Raw genomic sequence first — 21,145 nt, forward strand, 5'->3', positions numbered from 1 at the left:
GAAATTCATCAATGATAAAAATCTGAAAACTGCGCATTGTTTTTATCAATCTATCAACCTTGTGCTCAATAATTATACGCAAGATGGTTTCGATCTGAAACAAGATTATAAAGGAAATCGCGTTGTTTTCTATTTTCTCAATGTACTTTTTTATTATTATTAATTCAATATGAACACTCGTTATCAAGTATTTGAATTTGTAAGCATCAACTTACTTGTTTTAATGAAAAACTTGCAAATTATGCTCGAAAATTGCGCAATTAGTAATAAGTAAAGCACTGATATTCTTGAAGTTTTTAATTTCTTTAACTCTTTACTTAATATTTGAAATTTTTGTTTGTTTTTATCTCACTAGTAATTTTAAAATCTGAAACTCTTATTCTTTTTTATTATTAGAAAAATCAAAAACTTTTCTTGTAGTATTTTTCTGCTGTTCTATCTTGAAAATAATGTTTGAGTTGTTTCCAAAATTGCGCAATTAGTAATAAGTAAAGCACTGATATTCTTTAAGTTTTTCATTTCTTTAACTCTTTACTTAATATTTATAATTTTTGTTTGTTTTTATCTCACTAATAATTTTAAAATCTGAAACTTTTATTCTTGCTTTATTATTAGAAAAATCAAAAAAATTTCTTGTATATTTTTCTATTGTTCTATCTTGGAAATAATGTTTGAGTTGTTTTCTTACAGTTAAAATGTTTTTAATTTTCAGTCTGTTGAAGCTCGCCAAGTTCAAGAAGTAGTGGCATCTATTTTTCATACCATTTTATTTCATAGAACATTAGGAAAGGTACATTTTTCTCTATTTCTTTGATATAAAACTTATACTGTGTCCTTAGATCTAGATTGTTAGGAGCAGTTTTCTCAGGGGGTTGATATTAGGAAAGATTTATCAAATATTGTGCATAAGTATTTTTAGTAATTCTTAAGATTGTTTTTAAGCTTTTGCAGTCTTGAGTTTTTCTCAAACAATTTGTATACTTTAATTAAAGCAACTAACAATAAAATTGGAAAAAAATATCCTAAAATTATAACGTTTTATTTAAATTGAAGATGGTATGGACACAAACAGAACCAGAGTTCCAGTGTTTTATTAATTAATTTTAATTCTGTATCAAAATAGCTTTATTTATTTTATTTTTAGGGAGATACTCTAGGCCAGAGGTCGCCAAAGTGGTCTATATAGACCCCCAGGGGTCTATTTAACAAAAGCGGGGGTCGATCTGAGACAGGGGGGCGAATGGGGGTCGATCCGAATCGGAAGGGTCGATTGTGGGTCGAAAAAAAAAACAGTTCTCAATACGCAAATCACACATACCTAATTAAGTATGTAAAATTTGTGAATTTTTTTTATAATTGACTCAATATCAGTTTCTTTATAAAACATAAATTAATAAACGTATATTTATTGGGGTGAAACAAGTATTTACGTACCACCGCGCAGTGGCACGAACTCAGCGCAGTTTATAAGTCATATGCATATGTGCGCTTGTCCAAATGTCACGTGTGACGAGCATTGACGTTACAAATGCAAATATCATACGCAGTTTCAGCTATCTTTGCAAACTGTGTTGAATATTTGCAGTGTCATTATTAAAACTTTTATAGTTTTGGATAATTAGTTATTGTTTCGATAAAACCATTCGTTTGGTTTAGATATCAATTTTAATTATCAATGCACAAAAAAGAAGGTAAGCATTAATAATATGGATTAGTACAGCCCGCGACAAAACTATAGCACACTTTGTATTTTTTTACGAAAATTACAAAATTGACCAATTTTGACGAAAATTAAAATTGACCAATTTTGAACCCAATATAGCGAACCTTGCAAAAAAACACCAGGCACACCCATCTCATTGATCAAGAAGCAGTAAATCTTTAGTTACTTTACTTATTATATCTACTTATGCATAATTACTTATTATTTAATAATAAGGTATTTAAATTTCAATATTAATATATTTTTCATAAAACTATTGTTACACAATGTACTATTACTTTAATAAATGTTTAAAATCATAAAATAAATGTACAAACTCAGTATCTACTAGAGTTTTATTTTAATTAAACAGAAAATTTTGTGGGGGTCGATGGAGATTTCGAAAAATTATATAGGGGTCGATACTCAAAAAAGTTTGGCGACTCCTGCTCTAGGCAAACAAATGAATTTATCATAGCATAATATTTAAAAGTGCAACTTTTGTTCTGAGCAGTTTCTGAACATGAGGATAAAAGATGGAGCATCACTAACATTTAAGTGGATTTAATATGGCCTTGTCTCTAATTGAAAAACTGTATAATTTTTAATTTGTTACATTTCCAAGAGTTAAATGTAAACTTATGGGAAAACTTTATGGTATATATATTTTTTTTCTGTAAATTGTTATAATATTCCATGAATTATTTATATATATTTTTTTAATTGAAACTGAGTTTATTAATTATTAGATTACTTTTGGCATAAATGCTAAAACTTCAATCTTGATACCGATTTCCATAATCAAAGGAGTTTTAAGCTGAAGTTTTTATAGAAAATGCATTATTTGCCCATTTGTTATTATTTGTATTTGAAGCAACCAATATTTTTTTAATTACATTTTTCGTAAAGTGTAAATAATATGCTGTGTAATTTGTGAGACTTTTAGGTAATAAAAATGAGTATGTCTTCGTTTTTATTTTCTTGTTAAATTTCAGTTTGAAAAATTTTATTTTGTAAGACATTCAGTGTTTTATTTTTAATATAAGTATTCATAATCCTTCTTTATATATTTCAGTGTAACTTCAAAAATGAGGGCAATAGCTATACTGTCAGTACTCTAGATTTTGAAGACGTTGCTTGTGATTTCGTTGATTTTACTTATGTAAGAGTACAGCATGTTTTTATAACTATATAGTACCTTTAAAAAAAATAGATGTTTTCCAGTTCAAATATTGTCTTGGCATCTGAGGTGGAAGATGTGATTTTGCTGATTTTACTTTTATAAATATTAAGCTTATCCCCTTGGCAGAATCGCGGTGACATTGTTGCAGAACGTTACAGAGTTCTTGCAGAAAGATTTTTCTTTTCAGAAGTAAAAAAAATAAAAATTACCTTTATTTTTTTGTCAGAAATTTACCTGTTATATTTGAATCATGCATTTAGATAATCACTTTTTGATTCACTCAATATATGCCGATAGTATCGTGTAAATTGATCTATTGTTTCCAGTGTATTTTCGTCAGTTACTGATATTGATTTTAAAGTAGATTTTAAGTATCCCGATAAACAACATAGATATTTCAAATCGTGTATTTAAGCATTTACTTTTTAAGGCAATAATTCTGTCGAATTTTATCAGTTATTGCTATTGATTTCTCCATAGTTTTTAAATCCTATATTTTTTATACAATATTATTTGTATACAACAGCCTAATCAAAAAACGAAACATGCATTTGAGATGTTCGATTTACGTGATTTTGTCGTTGATCTTTTTTTTTTTTGCCAAGTATTACTATGGATTTAAATATTTTTTTTATTACAAAAGGTAAAGGAAATAATTTCTGCTTCCCCCCTCCCAACAGGATACGAAAATGCTACCTTTAAAATTAGAATAAAAATTACATGTTCAATTAAAAAAAAATTATATATCGTTTTTTTTTTTTTTTATAAGCACAGCAATTTTGTTATTTTAAATTAGTAACATACATGTTTATTATTATCAAAAGTATCTTGCAGAAAGATATTAGTTTCTGTAAGATACTTTTAATAATAATAATAAACATATAACCAAGAGAGTTTTGTCGTAGATAACTCAAAACAATTCTGCCACAAAGAAGCTTATATCCATATAGACTTTAAAAAGAATTGGATCTTCAAATATTATGGTAAGCTCATAAGCTTACCATAATATGCTTAAGATCGAAAGTATTTAAATTGATTATTTTGCTGAACAGGAGAAATGCTTATATAAGATCCTAAAGTACTTGGAGAAAAAAAATGCTTTCAAATTGGGAAAAAAAATCTAATTACTTTGCAAAATAAATAAATTACTTTCTAAAAAAAAAACTTTTTATTGATCGAGAAAGTTATATGCTCATTTTTGGAAAAAGAAAAACCTCCAAAATCGCCAAAAATTTGATTAAATAATCATATTTGATTTGCATTTATTACTGATAATTAAATATTAAAATAAACTTGATCGCTTTTTTGTATCGCTGATAACAAAAAAGCTTTTTTAACTGAATTCAAACATTTCTAATTTTGCGTGTATTTCTCTCTTCATATTATATTCTTTAGTTTTTAATCTCAAAAATTGTTTTATAAAATTAACTGAGTACCAATTAATTTAAGGTGAAAATATCACTTTGATCAATACTTTGATGATTAATAGAAATTATTGGTCTTCTAGAGATCAATTTGTGTATGACAAATTTTCTACCTTAGCATATAATGTTAAAGAAAGTTCTTAAGACATAAATAACTTACAAATAGTTATTTTTAATAAAATGTCATTTTTAAAAGCTATTTATGGCATTTAAACATTTTGTGCTATATATGTTGCTGCTATTGTTAAAAATATTACACTTTCTTTGCTCAATTAAATTTTTTTAAGTATTGACAGAACAATAAAAACCTTCACCTTCACTAAGTGAACTAGTTTCGGAAGATAGTAATAAAAAATTAAGTGTTCAAATCTGTGATAAAAGTTTTAAAACTTTTTCTGGTATGTAGCTATGTATAATTTTTCAAATGGACATTTTCCTTGTATTTAGCAAAACATTGTAATTTTCTTTTTGATAATTTCCATTAATTTTATTATGCATTAACACTTTCACTGCCGCGGGTTACAAAACGTTAACTCATTTTGTATTTGTAAACCTCTAAAAGTATAATTTTTTTTTATTTTCTGAGCATATTAAAATGAAATCAAGATGGAATCAAATTCTTTAACTTGGAACAGGCTTTTTATTGCTATGATCGATTTCGGGTTTTATCAGAAAGAATTTTTTTATCTACTTGTAAATGTTAATTTAGTTGAAATTCATTTTTATTATTAAAAGAAATTTTTATACTTAGTTGGATTTAATTTGTTTGCATTTTTTACATCGGTAATTCATATTTCAAGTTATATTTATTATTTGAATATATTGGTTTTTCTAGGTTCGATGTGCTTCTGACGATATGAATCGTTATGTCACTTCAGAGATAAATTCATTTTGTGCAGCTTTAAGAAGTCAAGAAGGTCCATATAGTGGACAAGTATAACATTTTATTCAAATAATCGCCAAAATATTTAAATTGCTTATTTAGTGTACAATGTGAGCAGTAACTTATGTTCATTTCTTTGTAATTTTTCCACTAATATATTTAATTTCAGAACAGTAATATGAAATGATTTTCAGGATGTTGTTTTTAACAAACATAATGCAATTGTATCTTTGAAAGTATGCATAGAATAATTTATAATAAAATGCCTCATTTTTGAATAAATCTGTATATTAACAAGTGATATCCACCTCAATATATAAATAACATAGTATAATATTATTGTATGATTAATTATTCTATGCATTGTATAATATTTGTATACGTAGTATGATTATTGTAATTTTGATGGTTATTTTGTATTCTTGTTTGAAATGGAATTTTCTTCAGCAAATGATATTTGCAGTCAGAAAAGTGTATTACAAATGCCATCTTGTTATATTAATTTCTTTTTAAAAAAGAAAATGAAGAGGGTTACTTTTTTTTTTTATTAAAAAAATAAACACATTTTTATACACATACATTTATTTGAATATACATATATTTAAAATACGTAATATTTAAAATATATAATATTTAAAATATAGAATTGTTTTACAGGGTAATAATTTTAGTTTTTCTCCCTTGCACAATATATCCAATGATAGAACGAAAAACATTCCCTGCAGATTATGAAACATTATTTGTGCTTAATGGTTAACCTTTTGAAATATTAATTAATAATTATTTACTTTGAAATTGAAATTACTTTTGAAAATATATTTAGTTCATTTTCAATTGAAATCAATAGTTTAAAAAGATTAATTTTCTAAAGTTTCATTTTACAATAATCTTTTTGAGTGAAAAGTATAACAGTAGTGACAAATACGTCATCGGCACTTAATTAATCTTTTAACACAATTAATAATAAATCTAATTATATCAAGTTTAATTAGCAATCAAAATAACTAATAAAAACACACTTTGCACAATCTCAATTATTAAGATTAAGTTACTTGAAATGTATGTATATGATAATAATCATGTTAAATTTAAAAAAAAGGAAAGTTTATTGAAAAAGAATTAAAAAGTCAAAGTAATACCTTGTTTTAAAAAAGAAATAAAGACCTGGGAAATTTTATTATGGCAAAAATTCCTTTTGTCATTGCAGGGAAAAAAAATTCCCGATTAGTACACAGTTTGATTTGAGCAGTGAGCTTATTTGTTTTTGCATGCTGGCCCTTAATTTCTCAAAACTGTCATCAAACCAATTAAACTTTTTGAGTTTAATGTGTCAAAGTACCTAGTGCAGAGCTATAAAAACCTTTTTATTTCTCAACTTATTCACTCTTATTTTTTCTCTAAATCTATTTTAAAAATGCTTTATATAATGAAAGGTGAATTAAAAACTACATGTCGTTGTTACACATCCCCCTGGAGAAGGAAAGCATAGAACTGGTCCAGAAGGGCCCGTCGCGTCAGTTCCCCATATATCTGCAGAAAGTCCCGATCAACCAGCAGCTGCTTAAAAGAAGCGCCAAGGCAAAAAAAAAAGGTAATCAGGACTAGCAGGTTGTGAGCAGGAACAAGGTTGGAAAGTCTTCTCCCAATTTTGAAACCTTAAACACTTAAAATGGCCACTACGAAATCTGGCCAAGACCGAGGGCCGCAGCATGTTAATGATAGGCCAGGGCTGTTGATAGCATACCACTGATGGGATGGAGTGCTGCTCCACACTGGAAGCAAACGATGTTTTCCCAGGGAGTAGATCTCAGTGGGAGTAAGACGGTTCAAACAGTCCATAGGACGATCACAGCCATTCTTGGCGAGCACATCGGCGGTCTCATTGCCATGTACCCCGACATGCAATGGGATCCATTGGAGGCTTATTAGTGTCTTCAAGACTATCTCAGATAGAAGCGTCATAATCTCCTGGCCAGGAATATCAAATATTTCTGGCCAGTTCTTGAAATACTGAATGGCACTCCTACTATCGGTTGTCTGGGCATAATTAAGGGCAGTCACTTGCATAATATGAGTTGGTTGTTTGGCTTTAACAAATGAATTCTCTGTAGCTTCTGGCTGAACTTTTTTTCACACTTCAAAGTAATTTTGAAGTTTATCTTTACAGTGGCAAACAAGCGGATTGCAAGAAGCAGCTCATTTGAAATAGATTAAAAGAGAACTTAATTTGACTTTTATAATATGTTACTTTCAATATTTATTGTTTTCTTGACATTGAATAGTTAATATTACAATTTTTACACTTAGATCTCTCTTGAATTTTATCAAAAGAAAAGAGGTAGATGGGCTGCTGTCTTTACTCAAGAATTTTCATCATGGGAGGTGTGGACTTTAAAAGTGAATGTTATTTGTCTACCCAATGAACATGGTACGAAAACATTTTGTTAAAACTTAAGTCCGCAATTAACATGTTTTCTCCATTATAATTTTTTTTCTCTCTCTTACAGAGCGCCAAATTTACAGAAAGAAAATCCGTGACTTACTTGCTGAAAAAGTATTTGATATTGTATCTGCCATGAATAAGTATGATTATGTGCCAAAGATACCTGGCCAAGCAGATATAGACTTATATTTTGATACTTCCTATAGTGATGTACAGCCCTATTTATTCAGAGTATGATTTTAATTTTACGCTTGTCTTAAAATGTTTTTATCTTATGAGTGCTTTAAGTTAGCACCAGTGTTATTTATTTTTGTGTAATTTTAATGTCGTGCTGATTTTTTTCTAACAAAGAACAAACAAGTTTTATACAAAATTGATTTAGCTGTGTTTCAAAAGAAGGGACTCCGGTGAAAGAAGTTGCTGTCCGAAATATTATGATTCTAATAAATTATAAAGTTTCAGATAAATGTTACTGTTTTAAAAGCGCCTAATAATAGAGGTGTGAGATGAGACTATTCGCAAAAGATCATTCTTGGAGAACGACAATATTCTCATGAGACTGAAATTAGAGAATAATTGAGAACATTCTTTTTTTATCAATTAAGTAAAAAAAAATTTTTAAAATTATACTTGTATCTGATATAAAAGGCTGTTAAATTATTATTCTCAAGCAAGCAAATCACAAATTCTTTTTAGCTATATTCACCATGTAATATATTATTGGTAGTTTTTATTTCACGAATTTCCTTTAAACTGTGATTCTAACATTTTTTTTTTTTTGACTGAACATATGATTTTAATTTCTTCCCTAATCTTTATAATTTCTTACAATTAAAAGTTTCTAAGATACTCTTTATTATAGAAAAAACAATACCAAATAATGGGGAAAAAATTTATTTTTGTTACCAAAAAGCTAATGAAATTCTTTGTAAACACAAAGCTTTTTAAAATTTAAATTTCAAACTAAATTTTATACAGTTCAAAATTAAATATCTTCATGCAGATGAAATTTTATTTTCTCTATTGCACTCTTTGTCCTCTTAATTCATTCTATGATTAGCAGCTGAATTCAGTAGCCTTATTCTTTAGGATGAATACAAATTCTATATTAAAATTAACATTTTAATAGATATTTAGGATAGAGTAGGATAATATGGGATGAGAATCTTATTTATAGAATTTAAACGAATTGAGCAAATGATTCTAAAATTTGTTCAATGGCTCCATGCTAATTGTGAAAGACTGCTAGTACTTTATCTTTAATATTTATCCTTACTTTTTGATTTGCTCTTTTAAATTTGATGTTAAATAATTTTCTGTTTTCAGATAAATCATGAAACATCTGGACCAACAAATCCTTCTGTAGGAACAGCTGTTAGAAGATTAATTAAAGATACATTGGCTCTATAAGGTACTTTTTTATTATATTTAAAACATTTATTGAAAATCAAATAAATGCTCTTAAAAGAGAAGTTTTGAGCATTTTGCTGACTTGAAAAATTTTGTGCTATAAGGCAAATAGTTTTAACACCATTTTATAGTTGACTAATAGAAATGCGTATCAAGATGGTGGAATTTTGCTCAAAACTGAAATTCTTTTTAAAATTTTATTTTGTTAAAAGCATAAATACACTGAAACAATTTGTGCAGTCTATCAAAAAACACCTTATGAAAAGATGGTTCTGTCTCTTTATTCTAAGAATTTTGTGTCCAACATGTTCCTTAAAGTCAAGTTGCACGTTAAACTCTTTGCTGAAAGTCCTTTTGTTGGTGAGGAAGATCAAAGTGAGGGATCACACATTGCCCATGTCATCTGGCCAAATTTAAAAGTTCATTTCTTTCATGGATATTAAAAAATAGAGATACCATGAAAAACTGGGCTATACTCTAGACCATAGTTTAGTGATATTTTCCTCACAGTGGGTGATCAATCAAAGAAAAGGTGGAAACTAATCGAATAGCATCTATTTAGGTTTGCTCATATATTTAGTAGCATACATTTAGTCATATCTTATTCACTAAAATTGACCTGAGTGTTGATCACCAATTAGTTTCAAGCTTTTATAGAAATCTGGAAAGAAAAATTTTTATGTTTGTATGCTCTGTGACTCAATATTTATTTGATGGAAATTCTTACTGAAATGATAAATCATAACTGAAAAAACTTGGCTGTGAATTATTATCGTCTCTAAATTATAGCTCAGACCTGACTTTCATTTATTGTAATCAATAAAAATTCAGTTCATTACCCATACCTAAAATACCTATAAAAAATTTTTAGTCATTTTTTACAACTTTTCTTTTACAATTCAGCAACTACTTTTTTCACTGTTATTATATTTTAAGCCTTCTATTTACTTAGTAAGTCCCATGAAATTCTAGGAGTTATTCTTTGCTTAGGAATGTTTTTTTTTTTTCCTTAGTGTTGGCATCTAGAATTATATAAAGTAAAGAAAACAATGCCCAATCAGTAAGTCACTAAATAGAAAAGTAGAAACTGTAGCAGATTTTGCATTACAAAGAATGCACCACATAGAGGCCTGTCATTTTCCACTCATAATTTAAATTATCGTTAAAATTCTTTTACTGTGCTTATATTATTTTTAATGTAAACTTGTATTTCAATGAAAGAAAGAAAAATTTTTACATGGATAGTAGACATTTCTATTTTTTAAATCAGTAAAAGAATGTATTGCAGGGCTGACTGTGCTCCGGAAAAAATCCGGATTTTTCGCTAACCGTTATCCGGAAGTTTCCGGAGATTGAAGGTTCAGATGTTTCAAAAATTATTGATCACAAAAGTTTCCGAAAGTCAAATTTTTACAAAGGTGGAACTTGAAAAAACAGTTTATTTTATTTGTAGAGGAGAGACGGATACTTTATAAGCTTATATTCAAGATTAATATTAATTTTTTATCAGTAAATAGTTATTATAATTATAAACTCAAGAAAAAGACATATTTGTAAATTTCAATTACTTCTCCAGGTCGACATAGGTATGTGTAAAATTATGAATATATTTTAAGTAAACTAAGAAGTATTGAGAAAAAGGTAAAAACCTTGTTTAAATTTTTTTCTAATTTTTCCATTTAATTTCTTTTTTTTTTTTTTTTACTCACGAAATTTTCCGGAATTTTGACTTGGGCTCACAATCACCCCTGGTATTGTAAAGTTCTAAACAATCAAAAGTTTTGATTACTTTATTTATTATATTAAATAACTTATCTTTCATATTAATTAAGTATTTTTGAATTGACTCTTATTTACATGATTTTATATACATACTAGCATTAAGACCTTGTAAATATAAAAACACAATTTATTTCAGAATTATAATGAAGTAATATTCTGAAGGATATATTGTTTCTTTATTTTAACTATTTATCTTTAAATTACATATTTTTATTAAGCAATAAAAACTCATCTTGCCTAAAGTTTAACTTAACTGAAAATTATTTAAAGTTCAATAATTAGTTTCTTTGTTAGTAAAGAATTCCATTAGAAAATATAATTAGTATTTCTAATGGTCATTAAAGTATATTATAAATTTTTTTTCAGATAAATAACTAACTTCTCTTCTGTTCCTACCACGCATTGAAAAATCTTTTTGCTTCATAGTGAGAATGTTTTAGAGATTTCTCAAAGCCAGATGTTTCCTCTAAGAATGAAACTTGCTCACCATGAACGAAAGAAATCACATAAGAAATATTATCATTTTAAATATCTGCTTCCTTTTGCACGATGTCTATAAACATAATTCACATTTTTTACCCATATTGTTTTCTATGTGTGTAATTTTATTGCTTAGATTTTTTATGTATATATTTAAAGTTTTTTACTAAAATAAAAAAAAATCAAATTATGTAGGTTTTATTTTCTTGTATGAATAAAAATTTGTTTTGTTACATTCATAACTTTCTGAAAAAATAAAAAAATTATATAGCATTATAAATATGGAAAAAAGAAAGAAAGAAACATAATAATAAGTCGATAGATGTCAATGTTATTTTATGAATTTTTCTGAACTCAAATTTAACACTAAAGCATTTATTTTTAAAATATATATATTTCTAAGAAAGAAGAAGACTGAAAGTAAGCAACAGATTTAAAAGTGAACAGAAAGTCAGCAGAACAGAAATTAAATTTCTGTTTTCAAAGCTAGTTTTATTTTAAGATGTTTCTTTGTTCGTTTAACAATAATTTGTAGCAGTCAAATAAATTTACTTCATTAATATTGGTACTAATAAAGATATTTGTATTGTAAAAAATGTTTTTAAGAAGTGTACTTTCTTTTCGAACTATGTTTAATGCAGTTTTCTGTTCCTTATAGTTTCCTAATTTAAAAATTTTTTATCAGTTTGATAATCAAGACAGAAACTAATGTACTTCCTTCTCCTGTGACTCTCCACAAGCTAATAGCGAAATTGTTGTTTATTCCATCGGTAGAGAGATCTGCTCTACAGCACCTGTAGCCCATTTTGATCACCAATATAAGTTAACAAGTCAGTCTTTTATATTTTGTGACGTATTAAAGTTAAAGGCCAATTGATTTTTAGCCGAAATATGAATCTTTGGTTGTTTGCTTTCTCTAGCATTTGTTCAACATCAAAACTTAATAAGTAATTGGTAAGCGAAATGGGCTGCAGGTGACTCTCTATCTATGGCAACATTTTGCATGCTTTCAACCATTAGCATGTGGACAGTCATAAGAGAAGGGAGTACATTAGTTTCAGTCTTGATTTTTAAATAGAGATTAAAAACTTTTAAGTTGGGGAACTATATGGAAAGCAATACTGCATTAAACCTTCTCAAAGAAAAGGTTGTGGAAATTTTAGAAAATACTTTTTGACAATTTAATAAGAAAAATGCTATGAAAGAGAAAACATAACACGGATGGTATTTTTCAATATAAATGTAAACAACAACAAGCCCTTGAACTGCTCTACTTCCAATAAGAAAGTATACAGTTGCTTACTACAGCTTGGATGGTATTTTTCAATATAAATGTAAACAGCAACAAGTTCTTGAACTGCTATACTTCCAATAAGAAAGTATACAGTTGCTTACTACAGCTTGGATGGTGTTTTCTACAATGAGGAGCGATGCAAGCTCTTGACTACCTATACTTCCCGGTTACTGTTTTTGGTGTGTTTTGAGGCTAATTGGTTTTTAACGCTAATCAACATACTATTATATCTATATATACATGCATAGTAACATATAGGGCCACATTATGTACCCCCTATTAAGCCTATAATTATTTCCTCTAGTAGGGAACTCTAGTCCTAGGAAATATAATAAGTGGTCCAATTTGAATATTATGGGTCAATATTAAGATGACATATAGGGTCATGTTGTAATACAGAAATAGTGATCATTGTGTTTTGAGACTCTCATGATTAGTATTTCTTGTATACATGTATTTGTTGCCTGATATATTATTTGTGTTTAAAAGAAAAATCGTCTTTTCCAGATGTAATAATTGTCATTTGAAAAGAAAAATCGATATAAAACACTTCTTCCCTTGTTAACAAAATACGAACTTCAAAATTTAAACCTAACAGATAATTTGTAAAATGAACTTAATCTCACTGCTCGAACAATATTCTAACTCTAACATATGATGGTGCACTAAGAACAAACAGTAATAAACTAGTAAAAACTGCCAAAAAACCTAGTTCTTTCCAAATCTTTCAACCATGTCACCTTTTTTAACACTACATCTCTAAATGACTAAAACAAATTTGCCCTTCTAACTTATCAGAATTACTTAATATCTTAAGAAATACAGCAGATTTTAGCTCAGAAATTATACACTGGTGTGTAAAACTTAAGCAACAAGTGGTTTTATGGCCACAGCTCCCCAACAAAGTATAAGATAGCCATGAAATTGCAGTATAATATGCACGTAATTCAGTTGTTGTTGTTAATTTACGTCGCACTAGAGCTGCACAATGGGCTATTGGCGACGGTCTGGGAAACATCTCGGAGGATGATCCGAAGACATGCCATCACAATTTTGATCCTCTGCAGAGGGAATGGCGCCTCCGCTTCGGTAGCCCGACGACCTGCACGCGAAGTCTAGCACTTTACGGTAGCACAGTTTAACGAGGACCAATACCGCACACCCTCGGTCTCTACGCAGACTGATACAAGTGGTCTCCCACCCGCACACTGACCGTAGCCAGTGATTCTTGACTTCGGTGATCTGCTGGGAACCGTGTCTTAACGATCAGTCCACTGCGGGTCGCACATAATTCAGTAGAAAGATTATTTGTATGCAAATTTTAGAAATAAAACGTCGTAGGTGATGTAAGTGTACGTAAACCTTGTGGGTCGGCGCGCGCAGGTCAAAGCTGTGATAAAAGGATGAAGAGCACCGTAGTTAAAGACATTCGCTGCAAGTTCAAGTGATTTGTTTTGTGAAACATGTCTTCAAGAAATCATTTAGACGACTTTACCCGAGGAAGAATGATTGGGAAGCTTGAGGAGGGGCGTAGAGTGACCAGTGTCGCCGAAGAGCTCGGGATCAACAAAAGTGTTGTTTCTCGTGCTTGGAATGCCTTTAAAACTACTGGTACAGCTGTTCGGAAGGTTGGTGGTGGCCGTCCAAGGAAAACAACACCAAGAGATGACCGTTACATTTGTCCTCCAGGCGAAAAGAAACCGTTTTCAGTCAGCGAGCGCCATATCTCAGTGACTGTGCACAGCCACAGGACGACAAGTATCAAGATTTACAGTGGCCAGACGCCTCCACAAAGGTGGCTTATTTGCTAGACGTCCTGAACGCTGCATACCTTTAAAAGTTAGCCACCGGCGGCACCGTTTAGAGTCGTGCAGAGATCACGAAACCTGGACACGTCATCAATGGAGTCGCGTCCTCTTCACAGACGACAGTCGTTATAGTGCTACAGGCGATTCTCAACGTCAATTGATCTGGAGAGAGGTTGGAGCTTGATTTTATCCCAATAACATCGCGGAAAGAGATCGTTACGGTGGTCCTGGAGTTGTCGTCTGGGGTGGCATTATGTAGAACGGGCGGAGTGAGCTTCAGATCTTCGACCGAGGTTATGTAACTGGAGACCGCTACTGCAATGAAGTAGTCCTACCCCATGTGCGTCTGGTCCAATGCCCCCATGTTCCGAGGGGCCATTGGACCAGACTTCATTTTTATGGATGACAATGCCCGGCCACACCGTACTGCTAATGTTCAAGAGCTACTGGAAAGTGAAGATATCACACGGATGGATTGGCCAGTTTACTCTCCAGATCTAAATCTCATAGAGCATGTATGGGATGCATTAGGGAGACGTCTTGCGACACGACAGTATCCTCCTGGTAACACCCATCAGCTGAAAGATGCGTTAAAGGAGGAATGGAGACATTTACCCCAAGAACTCCTGGATAATCTGGTGCTTAGCATGGAGAGACGATGCCAAGCAACAATTACAGTAAGGGGAGGGCATATCCCATACTAGGGAACATCTGCCAGTTGTACTTACACTTCTTCAGGCAATCATGTGTAACGCCACTATATGTCAAATAAAGCCTTTTTTTGTTCCATACCCTACTTTAAGCTTTATATTCATTTCTGCGCCATTATTCTTTTACCATCGTTTAAGTACAAAATAATGTACATCATATTCAAATTTCATGTCAATCGGATGATTTCTTGTAGAGTTATGACAAAAAACGCACTTGTTGCTTAAGTTTTGCACATCAGTGTATAATTTGTATCTTTTGTGAAAAACAAACCTATCTGTTTGAAAATATTGTCTCACAGAATAACCTATGTACTTTTTAACTGAAAGTAGAGCAGGTCAAGAGATTGAGATTGTTGTTTGCATTTATATTGAAAGCACCATCCATATTTTCAAACAGATAATTTTGTTTTTAATAGGAAAAAAATATATGTATAATTTCTGAGCTAAAATCTGCTGTATTTCATAAAATATTAATGATACCAAGTGATTCTGGTGAGTCTTAAGTGAAAATTTGTTTTAGTTATTTATAGATGTATTGTTAAAAAAAAAGGTGCCTAAAGCAAAATGGTTGCCTAACTAAGAAAGAACTCGCTTTTTTGACAGTTTTGATTTGGCCTTTTTTTTACTTGTTTACTACTGTACTTGTTGCAAGTCCTGCACCATCATATGTTATTGTTAGCATATTGTTCGAGCAGTGAGATTAAGTTCATTTTACAAATTATTTCTTGGGTTTGAACTTGGTACATTGTTGACGAGGTTAGAAGTGTTTCATAACGATTATTTTTTTCAAATGATGATTCTTATAACGTTTCTTTTTTTTTACACAAATAGTAAATCGAGTAATAAAAACAGATGTACAGGAAATATTACTCGAGAGCCAAATGACTTCAAAATACACCGGAAACAGTAACCCGAAAGTATAGGCAGGAAAGAGTTAGCCCTGGCTTGCAGCACAGTGTAGAAAACACCATGTTTAGTACATTCTTATACAACTGAGGGTAGGGTGAAGACATGGAACCGGTTTTCGCCCCATATGGCGTATTCAGGCGTTGCGATCACAAATAGAACCGATTAAACTTTTTTTTGCAAAAAATAAGACAAATGTCAACATTGAAATCCAAACAATTATGAATATTATTAATTATGCACTTTTTACCCCTGGTCTAAGTGACCAGCGTTTTCAAAACACTAAAAAACTGGCAGCAAAGCTTTTAAAAGAACATTTGAAAACTCTTCTTAACCTTATTAAAAAATTATTTCTGTTAGTAGGTGGGTAGGTACTTCCTTTGAGTCGAACTAGAGCTGCAGAATTGGCTGATGGTGTCTATCTAAGAAATATTCTTGAGAAAAAGTCGAAGACATGCCATCGCAATCTTGATCCTCTGCAGAAGGGATAGCTCCCCTGCTTTTGTAGTCCGACGATCTGCGCGTGAAGTCGAGCACTTTACGGAAACAGTTTAACGAGGACCTATACCGCGCACCCTTGGTTCCTATGCAGACTGATCAATGTGGTCCTTGACTTCGGTGTTCTACAGGGAACCGTGTTTTTACCATCAGTCCACTGCGAGACTTTTTTCTGTTTGAGAAATCCAGCGAGGGTCTCTGTTCTAAAAATATTAACTTGGAAAGATAAAGCAGTTAGTTTTCAAATATTTGTATGGATGGTGTTTTAATAGAAATGTAAACAATAACAATCTCGAGCTCGGCACCTACTCTAGTTCCGGTTTAAAAGTTTGCAGCTGCTTACGACATGTTGTTCTGATAGGCGATGTTTTCAAACGTATAATTTTGTTTTCAATAAAAGAAATAAATTAGATAATTTCTGAGCTCAAATCTGCCGTATTTCATAAGATATTAATGTTATTATGTAATTCTGGGGAGTTTGGAGTGAAAATTTGTTTCAGTTATTTTGTTATTTATTATTAAAAGAGGTGACATGGTTGCTAGATTTTGAATAACTCGCATTTTTAGCAGTCTTGATTTGGCCTCTTTCCATTTGTTTATTGCTGTTTGTTCGTGTTGCAAGCTGTGCACCATCTTACGTTAGTGTTAACACTTTTAGTATTGTAAACACAAGTATTGTTAGCATTGTAAACCGAAGTAATCAAATACATTGTTTGCAAGAATCTCAAAACATAATGATGCCAAATGGCTTTAAAATACAACTGAAACAGTAACCCGGAAATTTAGGCAGTCCCGAGCTTGCAGCGTTCCCTAGTGTAGAAAACACCATCCATGGAAATTTTCCTAGTATTTTTTTTAGCTTCTCGACTAGACTCCCATGATTAGAATCCTAAAAGCTTTCGATCCTTATGAAGCATTCTCACTGCATGCAATTCGCAAATATGAAGTATATGCGCACGTAAATGCGATTTGCGCATGTGCAAGCAGTTCATCTTATATATCATTTTTCAAACTTTTATTCCTATTACAATCAGATGCACTGCAAATGCCTCATTACATACAGTTTTTAAACATTCGCAGGCACATCAGCGCAATCGCAAGCAGTGTGAATACTTCCTTGGGGCTTTTGCAACACTTAGCCTAGGATATTTTCAAATTATTTTACCGGCCTGTTTTGAGTGACGCAAAACTGTAAATAGCGTCAAATTACCCTATTTCTTATTATCTTAATACAAAGTTACGTTTTAAAATATATGTAAGATAATTTGTATATTGAATTTCGGTAAAAAAAAATACTGCACATGAAAAATATATTCGACTGAATTTTTCTGACGACAATAAGACTCTAACCCATGATCCGTCTACTACTGAGGATATATTGCGTCAGCACTGTGGTTGGTGACAGCCGGGTGCGGAATTCATATCGACCAGCCATGGCTGGGATTCTAACCCAGTTCACCTCATTGGAAGGCGAACTCTCTGAAGCTTCATGGCTCAGTCGAATTTCACTAGTTATTATTAAAGCTCAGGAAGTGCAAGCATGTAGACCTGAATTACCGTAAAAAAAAAAAAAAGGACAGTGCAGCCGATATAGTAAAATGAGTGCCGAACCCCATGGATCTGTGAATCGATTATCTCAATACACTGCTGGCTTATTGCTATACCAGGACGGTGGCCTTCTCTGCTTCACTAATGAAGAACCGAATATTATGAAGGTATTTAAATTTTTCACCTCATTATAGATAACAAAAAAATTGACTAAAACCCTCCTCCAATGGTCAGACGAAATATTGTTCAGTCTATTTTATTGATTTTCTGATTGTTATCGTTGCCCTCTTGCTGACATTCGGGTGAAAAACTAAATTCACGCAATTGGGTATAATATAAAAAAAAACACAACTACTTCCACTTAGTAGGAATAACATTTACCATGACGCAATGCTAAATTCTATGCCACTATCCACATAAATCAATTATTAATCGAATATCAATTACTTTTCTTTATAATGCAATAAGATCTGGCGAGCTTGAAGTTAGGCTCGCAGGAAATGCCGTTCATGGGTTAAATTTAGTAGGAATAACACAACCTGTGACGTAGGCTATAGTATACCCAATTACGACGGCTCAGTCAAGCCAATCAGAAGCCTGTATTTCGTGATATGTAAAACTACAGGCTCTTTAGATTGGCCAAATTTGTCAATCGTAATTGCAAAATTTAGCTGAATTCTACACTAGAAAGCCATGGATTTACGAAATATAGATTGTGTTCATAAGACAGATTAATGAAGAAGCTAACATAAAGCTGACGGATTTCACACAGTACTGATATTTTGTTTAAGAAAAGTTCATTAAGGAAAAAGAAACATTAACTAAACTTTCTATTCGATTTGGGATCCCCCTCTGAGGAGGGACAACACCCACGTATGCCCTTAACTTAGTCAGGCTCTGATGTACAAATGATTAGATTCTCAGCATGTTCACGTTGAGCAGAAGTCCGACAGCGATATTCTCCTACTCAATTTGCTTTTGAGTTTTATTCTAGAAGGAATACTTACCAATACTTGCCTGTCTTTGATAGAGGAAATATAATAGTTAACCGGGGGCATGAATTATCATAACACTGTTACGAATTTGTGAAAATGTGTATAATTTTGTAAATACCGTTTTGATATTAGGCTAAATTTCTCAGATTAGACTTAATTAAACAGATTAGTTTCAAAATTTTCTAAAAAAAAGTCGCGCAATTCTAAAATAATTTAGAGAGAAAATATCTCCTAATGAATTTCTTTCTAAAAGAAACTAGGCTCGGCGACATATTTAATTGTTGGTTGCCCTTTCTGTGATAACATAAAGCGGCCTTCGCATATGGTATGCTTTCCGTAAGCTCCACGCATGCGCAGTTGCAATCATGTCGACATTGTTGCCGAATTTTCAGCTTGAGATCGAACTTTTCTGTTTTTAATGCAAGAGATAGCTCAATAGGACAGGGTAAAAGATTTCCTTTTTTTAAAACCGATGTTCCGTAGATCTACTCGTTTACTAATTATCTGATGTTATAATGCATATTTATATTTTCCCCTTTCTGAAGGATTTCTTTCGGGAAAATTTAATAATATATATTGGTGATCGAAATGGTGTAGAGCAGAACTCTCTACTTATGGCAACATTTCGTATGATCTTACGTTTAGCGTGTGGAGAGTCTTAAGAGAAGGAAGTACGTTAGTTTCTGTCTTAATTTTCAAATAGATTAAACACTTTTAAGTTAGTTGTTGTTCATTTACGTCGTACTAGAGCTGCACAATGGGCTATTGGCGACGGTCTGGGAAACATCCCTGAGGATGATCCGAAGACATTCCATCACAATTTTAATCCTCTGCGGAGGGTACTTTTAAGTTAGGAAACAATGTGAAATTGAAAACTACATTGAATATAGTACCAAAAGGGATAGATCCGCGACAAAAGTGCCACGCAGCAAGAACATTCATTTCACGTATAGCAGGTGCCCTGTAGTCTGCTTTTCTTTGTGTGCGAGTCGGAAAAAGAATTGCATTTCATGGTGTCGAGAACACATGTTTAGGACAAAGGAAGATTGGGGCGAGCTCTTTCGAGAGATATTTGACTCAGTCTGGATAGTGAATCTGGACGTGTTCTCATCTGAAGGGAACCCGAGAATTGATATCGGCTAACATTGTCAAAAAGGACCACTATGGTTGAAGTATACCGAGTTTCATGTGTTCGATGGAGGTACATGAGATTTTTGTAGTCTCCGGCGATTTTAGAGGGAAAAAAAAGGCTCACTCATAGTTAAGAACTGTGTTGCTCTAAATTGTCATCTCATTTAATGGGAGAATATCCTACCGTCTATTTTGCAACCCTAGTTAAAGTTTAGATACATTCTTAATATTAAAATAATTTATTTCTTAAAAGCAAAATTATGTTTAAATCAAAACAAAAAATGACTATATGTATTACCCCGAATGACTAAAATCTGGAGAATGTAGACTTTCACCGGTTATTGTTTAACAATCATATAGCAGCTTCGGTGAATATCCGAAAAACATATTTGTTATGTTTAATTTGATATTAATCCATTTGCTGATATTTTCATATTACGTACTTCTTCCTTCTTAAGCTCTGCACACGCTAACGGTGAAGGCAAGCGAAGTGTTGCCATAGGTAGAGTTCTGCTCTACGCCACAATTTCGATCGCCAATAATGGAGGAAACGCTTTCAGTTTTTGAAATTTCTTGGAGATGGCAAGAGTATGATTTCTCATATTTTTCAATTGCAAAGTTCTCAGAGGTTTAAGGGACCGGCAATAAATTAGGAACGAAAATAAATATTTTTGAACATCCTATGCCAGAAAATGTAGCAAAAAGCTTGTAAATTGCATCAACTACTTAAGTAATTTGCAACCAATTTCGTATCAGGGCCGGATTTACGTATAAGCTAAATAAGCTGTAGCTTGGGCCCCCAGATCCAACTTTTTCCTTCTTTTTTTAAAGTTTTATTCAAAGCTGGAGCCCTCTGAAAACTAAAATACATTTTTTTTTCTTTTTTACATTGGCGAACGCTTTTCAAAATCTAATAGAAGTGTTTACAAGTATAAAATAATTGTTACT

The 21,145-nt window shown here is 31.4% G+C and overlaps 1 protein-coding gene across 2 annotated transcripts; it reads left to right on the forward strand.

Annotated features, from left to right (window-relative positions):
- Positions 1-33: 33 nt before the first annotated feature.
- Positions 34-11,497, forward strand: LOC107444463 (autophagy-related protein 101). 2 transcript variants are annotated; one of them, XM_016058608.4, is made up of 8 exons: positions 34-199; positions 713-790; positions 2,778-2,864; positions 5,145-5,243; positions 7,500-7,620; positions 7,700-7,866; positions 8,962-9,046; positions 11,194-11,497. In XM_016058608.4, the coding sequence occupies exons 1-7, from the start codon at positions 170-172 to the stop codon at positions 9,043-9,045; spliced, it is 666 nt and encodes a 221-aa protein (XP_015914094.1). In that variant the 5' UTR covers positions 34-169; the 3' UTR covers position 9,046; positions 11,194-11,497. The 2 variants fall into 2 exon arrangements, with proteins under 2 accessions (XP_015914094.1, XP_015914095.1); XM_016058609.4 differs by lacking the exon at positions 2,778-2,864 and having other exon boundaries at positions 45-199.
- Positions 11,498-21,145: the final 9,648 nt, after the last annotated feature.

This window comes from Parasteatoda tepidariorum, chromosome 6 (genome assembly GCF_043381705.1).
Source record: "Parasteatoda tepidariorum isolate YZ-2023 chromosome 6, CAS_Ptep_4.0, whole genome shotgun sequence".
In the NCBI taxonomy this organism is placed as follows: Eukaryota; Metazoa; Arthropoda; class Arachnida; order Araneae; family Theridiidae; genus Parasteatoda; species Parasteatoda tepidariorum.